This window comes from Talaromyces marneffei, chromosome 3 (assembly GCF_009556855.1).
Source record: "Talaromyces marneffei chromosome 3, complete sequence".
NCBI lineage: Eukaryota > Fungi > Ascomycota > Eurotiomycetes > Eurotiales > Trichocomaceae > Talaromyces > Talaromyces marneffei.
This window is the reverse complement of record NC_072350.1, coordinates 943,779-959,454: the sequence shown is the minus strand read 5'-3', so window position 1 is coordinate 959,454 and position 15,676 is coordinate 943,779. Positions and strand designations below refer to the sequence as shown.

The 15,676-nt window shown below is 49.3% G+C and overlaps 6 protein-coding genes across 6 annotated transcripts; 2 read left to right on the top strand and 4 right to left on the bottom strand.

Moving 5' to 3' along the window:
* Window positions 1-893: 893 nt before the first annotated feature.
* EYB26_004090 (uncharacterized protein) lies at window positions 894-3,292 on the bottom strand (the record flags this gene model as incomplete). Its single annotated transcript, XM_054263384.1, has 5 exons — window positions 894-1,023; window positions 1,078-2,804; window positions 2,860-2,981; window positions 3,044-3,116; window positions 3,176-3,292. 5 exons carry the CDS (start codon window positions 3,290-3,292, stop codon window positions 894-896), a joined length of 2,169 nt encoding a protein of 722 aa, XP_054119359.1.
* A 651-nt stretch (window positions 3,293-3,943) lies between these two features.
* EYB26_004089 (uncharacterized protein) lies at window positions 3,944-4,963 on the bottom strand (the record flags this gene model as incomplete). Its single annotated transcript, XM_054263383.1, has 4 exons — window positions 3,944-4,163; window positions 4,248-4,551; window positions 4,631-4,865; window positions 4,934-4,963. The coding sequence occupies 4 exons, from the start codon at window positions 4,961-4,963 to the stop codon at window positions 3,944-3,946; spliced, it is 789 nt and encodes a 262-aa protein (XP_054119358.1).
* A 344-nt stretch (window positions 4,964-5,307) lies between these two features.
* EYB26_004088 (uncharacterized protein) lies at window positions 5,308-6,267 on the top strand (the record flags this gene model as incomplete). Its single annotated transcript, XM_054263382.1, has 1 exon — window positions 5,308-6,267. The coding sequence occupies one exon, from the start codon at window positions 5,308-5,310 to the stop codon at window positions 6,265-6,267; it is 960 nt and encodes a 319-aa protein (XP_054119357.1).
* Window positions 6,268-6,329: 62 nt separating this feature from the next.
* EYB26_004087 (uncharacterized protein) lies at window positions 6,330-7,263 on the bottom strand (the record flags this gene model as incomplete). The annotated part of the gene is made up of 2 exons (XM_054263381.1): window positions 6,330-6,704; window positions 6,772-7,263. 2 exons carry the CDS (start codon window positions 7,261-7,263, stop codon window positions 6,330-6,332), a joined length of 867 nt encoding a protein of 288 aa, XP_054119356.1.
* Window positions 7,264-8,248: 985 nt separating this feature from the next.
* EYB26_004086 (uncharacterized protein) lies at window positions 8,249-10,106 on the top strand (the record flags this gene model as incomplete). The annotated part of the gene is made up of 3 exons (XM_054263380.1): window positions 8,249-8,929; window positions 8,985-9,746; window positions 9,813-10,106. The coding sequence occupies 3 exons, from the start codon at window positions 8,249-8,251 to the stop codon at window positions 10,104-10,106; spliced, it is 1,737 nt and encodes a 578-aa protein (XP_054119355.1).
* Window positions 10,107-11,125: 1,019 nt separating this feature from the next.
* On the bottom strand, window positions 11,126-15,579 carry EYB26_004085 (uncharacterized protein; the record flags this gene model as incomplete). The annotated part of the gene is made up of 5 exons (XM_054263379.1): window positions 11,126-11,458; window positions 11,528-13,320; window positions 13,377-15,182; window positions 15,236-15,308; window positions 15,496-15,579. The coding sequence occupies 5 exons, from the start codon at window positions 15,577-15,579 to the stop codon at window positions 11,126-11,128; spliced, it is 4,089 nt and encodes a 1,362-aa protein (XP_054119354.1).
* Between the last annotated feature and the right edge of the window lie 97 nt (window positions 15,580-15,676).

The following is a 15,676-nucleotide window of genomic DNA, read 5'->3' as shown; positions in this document are numbered from 1 at the left end:
GGGAGGCAGTAGTCGAGAGATCAAGAAGATCGCAAGACCAGTTTCCATTTCCATTTTCATTTTCATATTCATATTGTCATTGCATCATGGTTGGTATTGTAACGTTATTACCATACAATACCGGTCCCGTCGAACAAGCTCTATTTACATGTGAACGCAACTCGAAAGATCGATCAATCCTTAATCCTCAGAACGTGCGGGTAAATAATTCAATTAACACAGATAACTTGATTCTCTGTGTCGGAATAGACCGTTCAAATTTAGCACCAGCCCATGTAAGTAACAGTGTTCTTCATAATCCCCAAAGTGAGTCAAAGAAATACGTCGAGTCGACCCCGGTTTTCGCATTTCCAAACTAGTAATAAAAGTGACAATACACGTACACGTATCTTGCTATCCCTTAGACCTCGGCTCTCAGGATTGACTCACAAACATATGCTGGACTGCGAACAAATGTCGGAATGAGTCATTTGAAAGTTGGACATGTCGATTATGGAAGTCTAGTTGCATACTGATTTCAAGAAGGCATTGAATATTGATTGTTGGTATGGGGTGCCGTGGACTGCTGATAAGCCAACCCGATGAGAACGACGGAAGTGATCCGCTCGCTCTTGGGTAGCCATTCGAGGTCATCTAGTCTCTACGATCTAGTAGAATGGATAGAATAGATGAATGTATTTTGATTAATATTATCTCCGGGAATCATCACGCATGCTGTCGATTTAAAAAAAAAAAAACAAAGAGGAAGAAACATCATCCGCTTCATCATATCAGAAAACATACATGCAGAATAGAATCTACTAACACCATGCACCTCTTGATAGCTCCTCTGTCGCATCCTCTAAAAATCATTTTCAGCACAGGCACGAAACATGCAATGATAACATGCACAGTTAGAAAGGAAATTGCTGATCAACAGCCTTGCTGTACGTCTCGTACGGAGTCACTGCTCCCAACGCTCGTCGCTGATGCGCATTCAGGATTTCAAGGCCGTAAACGTAGCTGGCGTTGACCCAACCAAATCTAAATAGAACAAGTTAGCAGACAGACACTCAGACAGAAGGAGAATGTACTAACCCGGTCTTGCTTGAACCTTGATTACCGTATTCAGCTTCGACTCGGTGAGGGTCGATCGGACGTGTGACATCGTACTTTTCCACCACAATACCGTTAAAGTCGACAAATGCTTTGGTAATCATGTACAACCACTTATAAACCAACCGCTCCGCATCGTCTTGATATCCATATCGCATAAGACCCGTCCATGCCAGCATTTGCTGCGGAGCCCATCCAAAGGGATAGTCCCATTGACGATTAGGTCGAGTCAGGCTAATCTCTCCGCGCGACTCTTCGGTTCCAGAAGCCAGACCGCCAGCTTCCTCGAGTCGAGGCAGAGCTTGTCGGACCAGTTTGGAGGCTTGTTCTGGAGTTGCCAGTCCAGCCCACATGGTCCAGAATGTCGTAGCACTCTCATAGAGTATGCAATGTTTCGTGACTGTATCGTAGTCAAAGAACATGCCCTTCTCCTCGCTCCACATCAACTTATCCATGGTGACTTTTCTCTTCCTTGCTCGACGATCCCAAACAGACGATGTTTCAAACTCGATGTTTGCGGTTTGCGGCGTGCGGAAGTCTGAAGGTATCGTCAACTTGTCTTTGAAGTAGGTACGAATGATTCGTGAAATGTCTACTTCGTATTTGTACAAAAGTGAGTTGAGGTCGACGGTGGCTAAGTTAGCGCAGATTCTTTCCAGGCGGTAAGATGTGTCGTGGCCGGATTCACGAACGGCGCGATCATGTAGGAAATATTCGTCAAGATCAGGTTCGGTAATGACTCCATCATTGTAAGCTTTGACAAAGTCTGTGAATGACAAGCCATGCTTTTCAGCATATGGCGTAAGAAGGTGAAGAAAGTGGCTGGCTTCGGTTTCTGGAGGAACGCCTAGACCTTCAGGACGATACCGTGAAAGACCTGTGACGGGATCATATCGTGGCTCTGCAGTCCATACACTGTAGTATTCTTTGATTGCTGCAAGTGTCGCCATTCGTAGAAACTCGAGCGCACCGGGTTCTGTTTTGATCTTGTCGTACACTCTCAATGTCATGTCGGTGAGGAAAGGCGGCTGCGATCGTGTGAGGTAGTATGAGCGATTGGCATTGAGAATCTTGCCGTAGTGTTTGATAGAAAAACAGAAATTGGTCACCATACCCTTGGCCAGGTCCACTCGATCGCTAACCAGCAGACCCAACGATTCCATGTAGCTGTCCCAGCCGTACAGTTCGTTGAACCGGCCACCTGGGACGACAAAAGGAACACCTCGTAGATCTTCCTTGCCTGTCCTTGGATTAATGAACTTCTCCATCTCCAAGGCTAAGAGGCCTGGCTTGGAATTCAAGCTCTTAACGTATTCCGGGGTGATGGGACCCTCCAATTGCTGAACATCCAGCCCCATCTCCGGATTCTGCTCGGCGATTCTCTTGTAGTATTCTAGCTGCTCGGGTGCTCCTGGTGGTACATATATACGGGGTCGCGGGTCGCCGGTCCAGTCCTTGGGATCTAACCCAGCGATGGCGATATTTGAGCCATCAATTCTTCGAGTCAAGGCATTCCAGAAAGTCTTTTTGATAAAGCGAGACAGGCGGCTAACGGGGTTTTCACTCAGGCGTTGTTCGTCAAGCACAATTCTCTTGCGACCGTATTCTCTTGCTATTGTGAGCTCTTGGAGCAGGTTAGACAGCATGTAGGTGCCTCGGACATCGAATTTATTATACCCGTGAGAAGCGGCTGTTCCCACTGAGAAGACCTGCTAAAGTCAACACCCATCTCATATTATGGCTCGGACTTGGACGCTTGCTAACCTTGGGACCAACATCCTCGATTGTGATTTCCATATTCTGATCAGTATCCTCACGTTCGAGCAGAGATGCGATCGTCTTGTCAACATCAATTAGGAACTTGCGAGATGCCAAAGTCGATTCATCTGTGTAAAAATATGTATATGAGTATCTTGTTCCCGGTATGTCGCACTGAAGCTGTACGCACCGTGACTTCCTCGACGCGCGGGCAACTTTCCGAGAAACTCCTTGATATCATCCCGATTGACCGATCTCAAGTCCTGCTTCCCGATTCTCATCAGTTACGGTCGCTCTTATCCCATACTCGATTGGTACTCACGGCCGAGAACGTGCGCCGACGGTGGTGTCCATCGGGCTCGCCGTAGTAGATTTCAGGCTCGGAAAAAGGGTCGGCCGCTATGGAGATGGCGTGTTCCAAGCGTTGTTGCGAGTTCATGGTAGAATGCCAGGAATTGTCCACCGAGTGGCTACGAAGCAATTGAGGGAAGCTGTGTTGGTATAGATCCAAGAATCTCGAGGCGGGCGGAAGGTTATCGGCGGAAATGGCGGTAAGACAGGGGGGTATATCTCGGCGATCGATAGGACTTGTTGTCTTGGTCTATCCAGGATCTGATGAAGGATGATGATGAAGTCCTCGTGTCTACGGAGGGAGGAGAGTAAAGGAGGAATTATTATTAAGTTTGGAGGACAGTGAGGAACAGGAAGAGAAGACTTTGCCTCCCACCCCCCACGCGATACAAAATTCCCAAATTCCCAAGGGCCAATTTTTTGGTTTCGTCACCGCGGGATCTGACATGATGCCACCGCCGACCCACTTGCGCCTCCTTATCTTTGGGAGGCCACATAGTGCCACCTACTATAGAGATGGAGTAGTACAATATCATTATGGAAGAATATCTACAGTCCGACAGGAAATGGCCCGAATTGCTACTGGATCAGGTGGCGGAAAGGGATTTCTTTTTTTAATCTACTACGTATCGCTTTAATATATCTTTAATATCCTTAATATATCGTCAACACCGGCGGGCATGCACTCCGGCTACTTGGCGCGGCAGCCGCTGCTAGCCAGCCCTCGCTGCGGTTAAGGTCACAGCTTTGGGCTGACCACCATCCCGCCGTCCAGCGCAATGGTAGCACCGCTCACATACGATCCCGCCTGGCTGCTCAGAAACAGACAGGCGCCCGCCACATCTTCCGCTTTGCCGATGCGACTCAGAGGAATGTCCCTTACCAGGGCTGCCTCCCTCTCGCGCAGGGTGGCAGCCATCATTTTGCTAGGAAAGGGGCCGCATGCCAAAGTGTTGGATCTAAGACAACAAAGCAAGGGTGTTAGTCAGAGTCTGACGGGGGCGGTTTGACAAAATATGGCACATGACCACTTTCCCACTCACGTGATGTTCCTTTTTCCCAAATTATTCGCTAGCGCGCGACTCAAATGGTGCAGGCCAGCCTTGGAGGCCGAGTATGCAAATGTTTCCATTGGCGGAACCCGCAGGCCATCGACCGAGCCGATATTAATAATTCGCGACGGATCGCCTTCGCTGGCGCCCTTTTCGAGGAACGGTGTAAGGAGCTTGGTCAGATCGAAGACCCGGTGAAGGTTGAGAGTCAGGACGCGAGTCCAGGCCGCTGAAGGGTATTCATCGTAGGGGGCTCCCCACGTGGAACCCGAATTGTTGACCAAGACATGGAGCTCTGCCGGAAAAAGCAAGCATGGACTATTTAGTTATTTTGTCCGACGGAGGGCAATCTGAGCCGAAAAAGGAAACCTTACTATTCTCGCGTTTCCCAAATTCTTCGACCAACTTCTTGATGTCCTCCTCCTTGTAGAAATCCGCGGGGATGGCGTGCGCCGTGCCTTTCCCAAGGGCATTGAGCTCGCTGACGGCTGTTTCGCATGCCTTGGCGTCGCGCGAGGAGATGTAGACTGTAGCACCGTTCGTCACGTATCCTTCTGAAATCATTCGACCGATTCCTTTGGCGCCGCCTGTCACCAGGACGACTTTGTCCTACGAGGGGGACCAGACCGTCAGGTTGTCGGCGCATGAAGGAAGGACCAAAATAGAGGCTTGCTCACCTTGACATTGAAGAGGGATTGAATATCCATGGCTCAAGTATATAACGAAGTATATAACGAAACAATATTGGAGATATGTTTCCAAGTCAATCCACGACTAGAGGAAATGAATCCCATCGTGACACATCGTGTCACCCAGCAGCATCGCGAACGAAGAGCTATCAGAATACCCGTAGAACCGGCAAAGCGCCGAGGCTGAAGGCAATGATGGAAGGCTAGTCCTGTTTGGGCCGCCTATAGGGCTTAAATTCTAGGGCTTAGTGGGGACATCCCCGCCCTTTCCCAAAGCCAGACTTTTTCGAAACTGTTTATAAAGTACGTACGAGTTACCTTGGGTCAGTCGTGGCACCGGATCATTCCGGTAATAAATCAGCATGGAGGAACTACTGGCAAAACACCGCAAAGAGCAACGTGATCTCCAGGCTCGAATAACCCAGAAAAAAAAGAACGCCACGAAAAAAACACGCAAGGGCGTCAACGATGAATGCGATCGGCTACAACAAGACTTGAAGACACAGCAAGAACTCGAGCTTGCACAATTGAACGGAAACGCAGTTGCTCCTGCGGCCGAGAGTCTAGACAACCTTGCTTTGGACGATGATCACGAGACGACGCCTGCCAATACCGCGGAGGTTAGCGATGTGGCCGGGAAACCCGCCCCAACAGAAGGCGATAATGGCAACACACGAGCAAAAAAACCGAACCGGCAAAAAGCACGACTAGCTCGCCGAGAGGCAGAAAGAGTAGCCCAAGCAGAAATCGCCGCCGAAGAAGCAGCGAAACAAACCGATCACCGCGGGAATGAAAAAGAGGTGATGGAGGCGGCTTTCAAACGACTAGGCCTACAGGAAGTTGAAATAAACCCGGATGGACATTGTTTATACTCGGCCATTGCGCATCAACTGGATAATCTGGGACTAGGACTGAAACCGGATCCTGCGCGAATCGTTTTACAGCCGTCGACACTCTCACGCGTCGATACGGTGACTTCTCCCAAGAATGACGGTTATCGCGCTGTACGAGCGGTTACGGCGGACTATATAACGGAGCATCAAGATGACTTTGTCCCTTTTATGGAAGACCCACTTGACGAATATGTTAAGAAAATAAGATTAACGGCTGAATGGGGCGGACAGTTGGAGCTACAGGCGATCGCTCGCGCCTATAATGTAGAGATAAACATTCTGCAAGGCGACGGACGGGTTGAGAAGATCCAATCTGGATCGGAATCCGACGAGGATGAAGTCAAGCGGATTTGGTTGGCTTATTATAGACATACATACGGACTGGGAGAACATTATAATGCATTGGCACAAAAGACCGCGGCGGCCTGATCTGATCTGTCCTCGGTCATATATTACTTTCTCATTTCTCTAATATACAGCAGACATCACTTTCAAGAATTGGACACGTTTCGTCGACGCCATACTGCGACGCGATCGGTGACTTCGCCCGTCTTTTCGTCTTTGCCGACCGGATATGTTCGCTCCGGCTGGAAGTGCTCGGCTCGCACAAGTCCCGAAGGGCTCGGTTTCCGTGAGGGATCAACTATAACATTGCCATCCGAGTCATAAGCAATTTCTTCACCTGGATGACTCAAATGCTCAAAGTATGCAGACGACGGCGATGCAAAAGGTGGTCCCAGCAATTTCGGATCTTTGAGTCGCGGCCATTCAAGACAAATCAGAGAACCAGTCGGTGCGGGTGCAAGCAGTTGACTATGTCTCAGAGCCCATTGTGGTCGTAGCCATGGTTGCAGAGCGCAGAAAAACTAGTGCAGATAGATTAGTCATAGAAATCTGAAAAGATCTGCCAATATAGGAGATCAAGAAACGTACAGTATAGTCATATATAAGATCAAATGAGCCCTCCGGAAGCCCGAGGTCCTCCAACCAGTCATCCTTGAAATAATCGCCTTCAACGTAGACTACTTTCCCCCGCCCAACCTCGGCATCTTTGACGGGGTACTTGTCAGTATTCGCAGTTGCATATGCCTTCGCATACTCAACAGCCGTACGGCTATAATCAAGCCCATACACATCAAACCCAAAACTAGCCAGAAGCAGAACGTCATAACCCGTGCCACATCCTGGGACCAGAGCTCGTCTACGCCGTCCTGCAGGCTTTTGCGCATAGACTCCTTCCCCGGATTCCTTCCATCTCATCAGAATATCTTCTAGAGCGATGCTGTGACAACCCCGGTCCCAGGGTAGCGTTTCGTTTTCTTGCTTGTTGTTCCATAGTTCGGCCCAGCCCTTGACGTAGGTTTCGCCGGGGTATTTGGCCATGAGGTCGCGCAGAGCGCTTGGTGGTAGAGTCGGATCAGGCATGGTGATATATGTTTACCCAGATAAATATGAGATTAGACTTCTTTTTTTTTGGCCTCTGTTCCCGATGTTGAGAGGTCGTTGATGAGGCGTTAACTACACTACGAGTAGGTTTACCTACATGAGCAGAACCGAACTCCCGTGCCGCCAATCATCGGCATTTGCGCGTCCCACATGACAACGTCACTGTATGACGTTGTTGTCTATAGAAGATATATGTTGAGTTGGTACAGTATCTTCACAGCATCGCATTACCAAGTCCATATGTCTTACGCTCTACGCCGACACTGTACGTGTACGTGCTACAGTGTGTATATCAAAATTAAGGCACCAAGGCCACCGGAGAGACGCCGCTCGGGATCTCGGCACTTAGCCTTCAACATTCGAAAGTGCCGAACAAAAACGATGGAGAACTAAGATCCATATCGGTCCCCTAGGATTATTCCAAGTGCTCTACGTATGGCTGGCGCGGGGAACAACCTCTGCCTAAGTAGGTAGTAAGAACCACTTGATCAGTGATAGCTCTTAAGTACTAATAAGTGAAAAGTGGGTATTCCTACTGCGGACATGACTGAGAAACTAAGTTAACATAGTTAGTAGGTACCGAACTGGGGTTGAATTTTTATACTAAATGGAGATAAAAAACCATTTTGAACTTCTTCTCTTCTTCTCTTTTTTCGTGCTTCCTTGCAGTTGATTCGACATACACAACTTTCGGACGGTAGGAGGAAGATTTAAAACGTGCAGTGGGAAGCCCTAATTTGGTCATTCATTACATAACGTCAACTGTCTGTTCTACGCTTTTCGAACACTGTACAATCAATCCAAAGGGCAAATCTCAGATTACGGTAATACTTAAATCAAGTCTTGCAGCGAAGTGAATAATACCGTCAACAACGACAATTTGGACTCAAGAGAGGGCAATTTGTGGGATGACAAACTACCCACGGATACTTATCCGTCTGGTATACAATCGAGCCTAGCGAGGATGAATCCGCCGAGCGAAGATAAGGACCTTAGGGAGAAAAACATAGTGCCGACTGAAAATCCCAATGATGCGCAAACTCTGACTGAAAAAGAAGTCCATGAAGTTGATCATCGTCATGAAATTGAACCCGAAGCTCTTGTCAACGAAGATGATCACTCCGATGCATCGACGATATCTGAAGCCGTCAACAACAACGGCGAGAACGACGGCGATCGAGACCTAGAAGGATCCTCAGAAGTCGTCCGACGCATCACAACAGAACTCGGTCCACCCATAACAATCCCCCGACTAAAACGTCGTGGACTTTTCGCCCAATTAGCCATCATCCCCGAAATAGAGAATGGAAAGACATACCCTCGACGAACGAAATGGTACATCACCGCAATCGCTGCAGTGGGCGGTGTCGCTGCACCGCTTGGATCGGCCATTTTCTTGCCATCGCTACATCAGGTTGCGACTGATTTGAATTCGACGCCAACCATTGTCAACTTGTCTATTGCCTTGTATATGTTGGCCATGTCGATTTTCCCGCTTTGGTGGTCGTCTTTCAGTGAGGCCTTCGGACGACGGTCAATTTATATTGTTTCTTTTGCCCTTTTTGCGCTCTTTAATGTGCTCGGCGCCATTTCTCATAGTATTGGCATGCTGATTGTCATGCGATTGTTGGCAGGTGGAGCATCAGTAAGTTTTCAATTCTTACGGATCGCTGAAGGATTCATCGCTGACCGTCATCTAGGCATCTGTTCAAGCTGTTGGCGCTGGCACAATAGCAGATATTTGGGAGATCAAAGAGCGAGGCCAGGCAATGGGCTATTTCTACCTTGGACCTCTTTGCGGACCACTATTCGCGCCTATCATTGGCGGTGCATTGGCCGAAAGATGGGGTTGGCGATCTACCATGTGGTTCATGGTCATCTTCGGTGGTATCGTTTGGATTCTCATCCTGTTCGGATTGCCAGAAACGTTGGCGGTGCGAAAGAGTCCCATTCTACAATCGGATCCAGCCACGGAAACTCATCTGGAAAGAAGCACCAGCCGCGTATCCTCCAAAGTCGCACAAAACAGTGCAAAGGTCTTGAAGACCCTGAAAATAATGCTTGTTGACCCACTCTCAATTATTTTGTATCTGAAATTCTTCCCTATTGCCTTGACGATCTACTACGCGGCGATCAGTTTTGGTTCCTTGTATGTACTCAACATCAGCATTCAAGAGACATTCGGAGCTGCGCCGTACAACTTTTCCACCTTGATACTGGGTTTACTCTACATCCCTAATTCGCTCGGGTACTTGATTGCGAGTATCGTGGGCGGAAAATGGATGGACAAAATCATGCATCGTGAGGCTGTTAAAGCAGGCAGATTCGACGAAAAGGGGCGTCCGATCTATATTCCCGAAGACCGTATGAAGGAGAATGCTTGGTTGGGAGCTTGCCTATACCCTGCCGCGCTGCTTATGTATGGATGGACTGTGGAGTACCACGTGCATTGGATTGTGCCGGTATGAACTCCCATCGCTCCTCAGAACCTTTTCGTAAAAATCTAGACACTGACATGTTATGCGTAGATGATTGCAAACTTCGGCTTCGGAATAGGATGTATGCTAATCTTCGCCCTCGTCACAACAATGCTCACCGAGATTCTACCCCGCAAATCTTCAGCTGGCGTAGCTCTCAATAACTTCGTTCGAAATATCTTCTCCTGCATCGGAGCGGTAGTCACGTCCCCAATCATCAGCGGCATTGGGAATGGATGGTTGTTTACGATCTTGGCCCTCGTCGGCTTTATTTCTGGTGTGACTGTTTTGGTACTTATGAAGAAGTATGGACCGAGATGGAGGGAGAAGGGTATTGATCAGTAATTCTTACGGCCTTCTGCGATAAGGAGGATTTTACTTTCGATGATGGGTAAATTGTAGATAAGGACTAAATTTTTCGGCATATAAGAGTATGTACAACAATAAAATCATCTTCAGGTTGATGAGATACGAAGAGAAATCCTAGGGAGACATGGAGGTAAATAGAAGCTGCACATTATAGAGCACTGTGATAGCTGTTCCTTGAGACTGCCATGGATTCCTCGTGTTCTTCCTTCCCTTCCCAATGCATTCTATTACCTAGGAAGAGCGAGAGAAAGAATATTCTTCCCTCGTCACAAATTCGTACCAGTTTCAGCTTTTCTCAGCCTCCGTGGTTCACCATGTGGCCAATGAAATCTGGAATCTGAAATTCCCCTCCCAGTTTTGCTTGATAAAGCTTCCCCTTCTTGAGATGGTTAACATGAAGCGTCCAAGTCAATGAATACAATGCCGCTTCTTTTTTTGGTGGCTTTGCTTTTGTCATCCGATACCCCGGAGGGCTTTTGTTGTAATATCAGTGAATTCAGGGATTATATATATGATACTAATTACACAAACGTTACCAGCAGAGGAAATTCTCCATCATTGAAGGATACTGCAAACCCTTGGAAGAACAGGAAGAAAACATCAAGGAACCTCCTCGATCCGCTCTCAAACGAAAATGCTGTCACAACACGACGCTGTGCAATGTCTCAAGAGCACCTTCTCCTAAATATCATGCTGTAATATAATCAAATTTCCTATTAAAAGGCCCAAGCTCTCTGGAGATAGTTTATACATATATCATAATCATCATGAATTCGTCAAGTTCCTGCCGTTACAATCAACCAAAAAGCCAGATCCAAAAAGCCCCTAAGAGCAATATGTATAAATAAGTACATTGTAGAAGAGTAAACGCTCTAGATGTCCCGAATCCCGCAACACAATGCACGTATTTCAAACTTGAAAACGAATGATAGCAAGCAAATAAAATTATACAATCTCTGTCCGAGAAATCATAACCATAAACAAAGAAATCCAATCTAAAATACCCGAATCGATTTGAATAAACCACTAAGTCGAGATCCCGAACCAGAACCGGATCCAGATTTTGAATTCTGTTCTGGCTTCGGTCGTCGAGTACTTCGTGCATGTTCGGTTGTACGCTCATCTTTTCGACGATCGTCGTGATGTCGACGCCGTTCTTCTGCAGGCTCCTCCCGTCGGCGTTCAGAGCGATGCGGCCGATCTCGTCTCGCCTCCTCTCTAGAGCCGCTAGATCTCTTCTCCTCTTGAGAGCGACGACTTTGGCCAGAGTGATGTGTGGGTGATCTCCGCGTCTGCTTTGGCTCGGGCGGGGGGACAGCGGCAACAGCCTTTATAGCATTAATGACAAGTAATGGCCCATTGGTGTCTGATTCACCAGTGGTTAAGGATTCAATTACCTTGCGTGCCAGAGGGTCAGACTCTGGCTTCGGTGATGCCTCTCTCCTCTTGTGTCTGCTTTGACTCGAAGAATGATCAAATGATTGCCGTCTCGTACGACCGCTGCTTCTGCTGATGTCCTTGCTCTTGCGGCGTTCAGCTTCTCGGAGTTTTTCCTTCTCAGCCTCGCGTTTGGCACGTCGAGCTGCTTCTTCTTGTCTTTGCTTCTCCTGTGCTCGTTCAAGTTTGAGTTTTGCCTCCTTTCGTTGCTTGGCTTCTTGTTGTCGGCGAGCTTCCTCGAGTGCCATTGCCCATCGGTTCTTCAGTAAACCACTGTCGCCCTTTGGACGTTCCAGTTGATTTTTTACTTCTCTGAAACGCTCCGCTTGACCTCTGCTAGCTTCCATGGAGGTTTTTGAAGGTCTGTCACGACTCCATCCAGAAGTGTGACGTCGTCTTCTGCGGGCAGAAGGTTCACGGTCAACTACGGGTTGGTCATCGTCAACAATAGCCGATTCGCCAGGATTGTTTGCTTCAACTACTTCTTGAGGCACTCGCTCAACAGTCTCAACTTCCTGAGGTGCCCGGTCGATAATCTCTGCTTCAGGTACTGGATCTGCAGGCTCTGGAGCTGCCTCTTCAACGGGGATGTCCCTCGCGACTGGCTCGTCACTGACAAGCTGGCTGGGGGTTTCGGCGGGTAGCTCTTCGGCGGCAGGAGGAGCTTCAGGGGGTTCGGCTTCAGCAGGTTGCTCAGCCACCTCCTCTGGAACTGCTACTGGATCTTCGGCAGGAGCTTCTTCAACAGGAGGCTCCTCAGCCGGGGCCTCCTCCGGTTGCGCTTCGGCAGCTGGCGGTTCGCCTGCAACAACTTCTTTGGCAGGTTCATCCGATAGCACTTCTGGGGGAGGTGGACTCTCTTCTACCGGTTCAGCGGCTGAAGATTCTTCAGCAGCGGGTTCTTCGGTCGCTAGCTCAGGAGCGGGTGCTTCCTGAACAACAGGCTCTTCCGCTGGCGGTTCCTCGGGTGTAGACTCTACAGCTGGCTCTTCAACAAGCTGTTCTGTAGGCATATCCACATCAACCACTTCCTCAACAACTGGTTCCTCAGGAGCTGGTTCCTCAGGAGCTGGTTCCTCAACAAGCTCATCCTTAGATTCGTCTGCAAGAACCGTTTCCTCTGGAACCGGCTCTGGTGTGGACTCCTCGACAACCTCTTCAACCGGTGCTTCCTCAGGAATGACGTCTTCAGTAACAGTTTCCTCTGGAACGTCAGTCGCTGGCACTTCTGTAACAACTTCTGTTTCAGCAAGTGGTTCATCTGGTTCTTCGGGTACAACTTCAGCCGCTGCTGGGCTTTCTTCGACGGATGGCTTCTCGGCGGGTGGATCGTCTACTGCCACGGCCTCGACAGGCTCAGCTTCTGCAGCGGGAGCGGCTTCCTCCTCATGCTCTGGTGCATCAGTAGACGACTCTACGGCTGCCTCTGGTTCATCCACTTCTGTTGCGGGAGAAGACTCTTCAACAGACTCGACCGCTTCCTCTACCTCTGCCACGGCTTCTGGTGCCTCGGGCTCAGCTTCAGGTTCAACTTCAGGTTCAGCTTCAGGTTCAGCCTCAGGTGCAGCAGGCTCTTCCACTTCAGCATTCGCCTGCTCGTCATCGTGCACATCTATATGATCCTCTTCTTGTACAACCGGTGCTGATGCCTCTTCTTCAGCATCTTCCGCCGCTTGTCTTGCTTCCGCTTCTTTCTCCGCCTCAATACTGTCTTGTTCTGCAGAAAAGTCAATTTCAGAGAACTTGTCATCATCTAACACAGTGCGTAAGATTCCAAATCAGGGTTTGTACAAATTGGGGATTACCTACCATTCTCGTTCGCTTTTCCGTCATGAGCATCAGAGGGTTTTTCGACTGCATCGTAATCGTCATCCATTTCCCAATCGTCGAGTATCTCCTCAGCTGGAGTGACTGCCGTGACATCGGCAGGGATATCCGCAGAGGTATCTTCCTTGGCTTCCTCGACAGTCTCCTCTGCTAGGGTCTCTGCAGGAGGTTCCAGTGTGGACTCCGCAACATCTTCTTTGACTTCCTCGGTAGTCTCTGTTGCTGGGGTCTCTACAGGTGCCTCTGTAGGCGGTTCCGGTGTGGAGTTGTCTGCAGTCTCTTCTAATCTAGGAGTGGCTTCTTCGGCTGGGATTTCTTCTACCGGCTCTGGTGTCTGGGCAACTTCCCCTGGGTCTTCGGCAGAAATCTCCTTGGACGTCTCTTCAGGCGAGGATGCCTCTTGTTCAGGAGCTTCAACCTTCTCTTCCGCAGCGGGTTGTTCCTCAGCAACTGGTTCTTGTGAGACCGGTGTATCTTCCGATGCTTCTTGCCCAGTATCTTCTACTGCAGGTGGCTCTGAAGCAGCAGGTTCTTCTGCGGGTGCCAGCTCTGGAGGTGCTTCTTCAGGCGGTTCTTCAACTGGCGGGGCCTGACCTTTTTTCTTAGCTTTTTTGGCATTCTTTTTCGACTTTTTCGAACCACCAAAGCCCCCCCAGTCACTTGTCGCTTTCGGTGACTCTTCAGCTACTTTCTCTTCTGCGGGGGGATCTATTTTGGCGGCTTCTTCAGCCGGAGGTTCTTCAGGTGTTACCGGGGCTTCTGGTTGAGACTCGACGGGAGGAGAGGAACCACCATTTTTCTTTTTGCTTTTCTTGTCGTTCTTTTTCTCCTTTCGTTTGCTCTTCTTAGAATTACCACCAGTTGGTTCATTTTTCGGTGGCTCAGCAGGACTTTCCTCATTGGTAGGTTCGGGCTCTGTAGCATCAACTGCCGTTTCAGCCTCTGCCGGTTCCTCTGCTGGTGCCTCCGCCTTTGGTGTCTCTCCTTGAGCAGGCGGCTCATCAGATACAGGTGCCTCTATGGATGCCTCCGTCGGTGGTTCTGCTGCTGGAGTCTCTTCAGGCTTGTCGGCCTCGGTGGGCTGATCTTCGGCTTCGGGTTTTGCAGCTTCTCCTTCTGGAGCTGCATCCTCCGCTGGAGGGGTGTCCGTCGATGCTCCCTCTGTTGAATCATTCTCTACTGTATTATCAGCAGGTGGCGCCTCCACTGCCTTGGTGTCGTCTAGCTGTTCTTCTTCTGTAGGTTGCTCCTTCTCTGGGGCAGCCTCTGCTTCCGGAGCCTGCTCAGTGGCGGGGGTTTCTCCTGAACCGGCATCTGCACATTTCTCTTCCGTGGGCGCAGCATCTTCTACCGGCGGAACGTCCTCTGTCGATGGTGCGTCTTCTGCGGGTGGAGCATCTTCTACCGGCGGAGCGTCCTCTGTCGATGGAGTATCTTCAGCCGGCGCGGCGTCTGCTGCTGGCGGAGTGTCTTCTGTAGATGGGGCATCCTCTGTTGAAGGGGCATCATCTGCTGGTGGAGTTTCCTCTTTGGGAGAAGCATCTTCCACTGAAGGGGTTTCTTCTGTTGGTGTAGCCTCTGTCGTTGCAGTCTCCTCTGCTGGCGCGTCCGGTGGCGTATCTTCGCCATCTCCCTCCTTTACAGGCTCTGCTGGTGCACCGGCGACTTCAGTCAAATCACCATTTGCTGGAGCATCTCCTCCACTCCCGTCACCCTCAGTCTTTTCCTCACTTTGAGGGGCCGGTTCTTCATCCTTTGTCTCCGCCGGTTGGTCTGAAGGAGTCGGGGCTGTGTATAACTTAGCATGCAATTGAAAATATATCACTTTGAAAGGTACTTACTATCGTTATCGGGCGAAGGTGGTTCTTCTGGAGGCTTGGGTTGATTCTCCTCGGTAGTCTGTTCAGCGCCCCCCTTTTCCGGTTCAGTGTCAGCAGCTTTTTCTTTCTCTTCTTCTTTCTTCTCGTCTTCCAATGGCAGTGACACCGAAGGTTTGGGGATAATGGGGTGATATGTGAAGCTGAGGGTTTTACGGTCAAAGGTTTGATAGTGATGATTACTATCAAACTTTTGATATGTAAAGTTGGGAACTTGTGCGTACTTCATTGTTGCCATCTACAGAGGCTTGGGGGTCAACATGAAATGGTGTGAAGGCAGTCTTCTTCTTCTTATTTTTCCTGCCCATGCTCGTAGGCAGGCCACAAAGAAAGGGGTGGAATGTTGACGATTAGGTGTAGAGAGTATGACGGCAACTGCAGGATAATCACCCAAATCGATAGCTT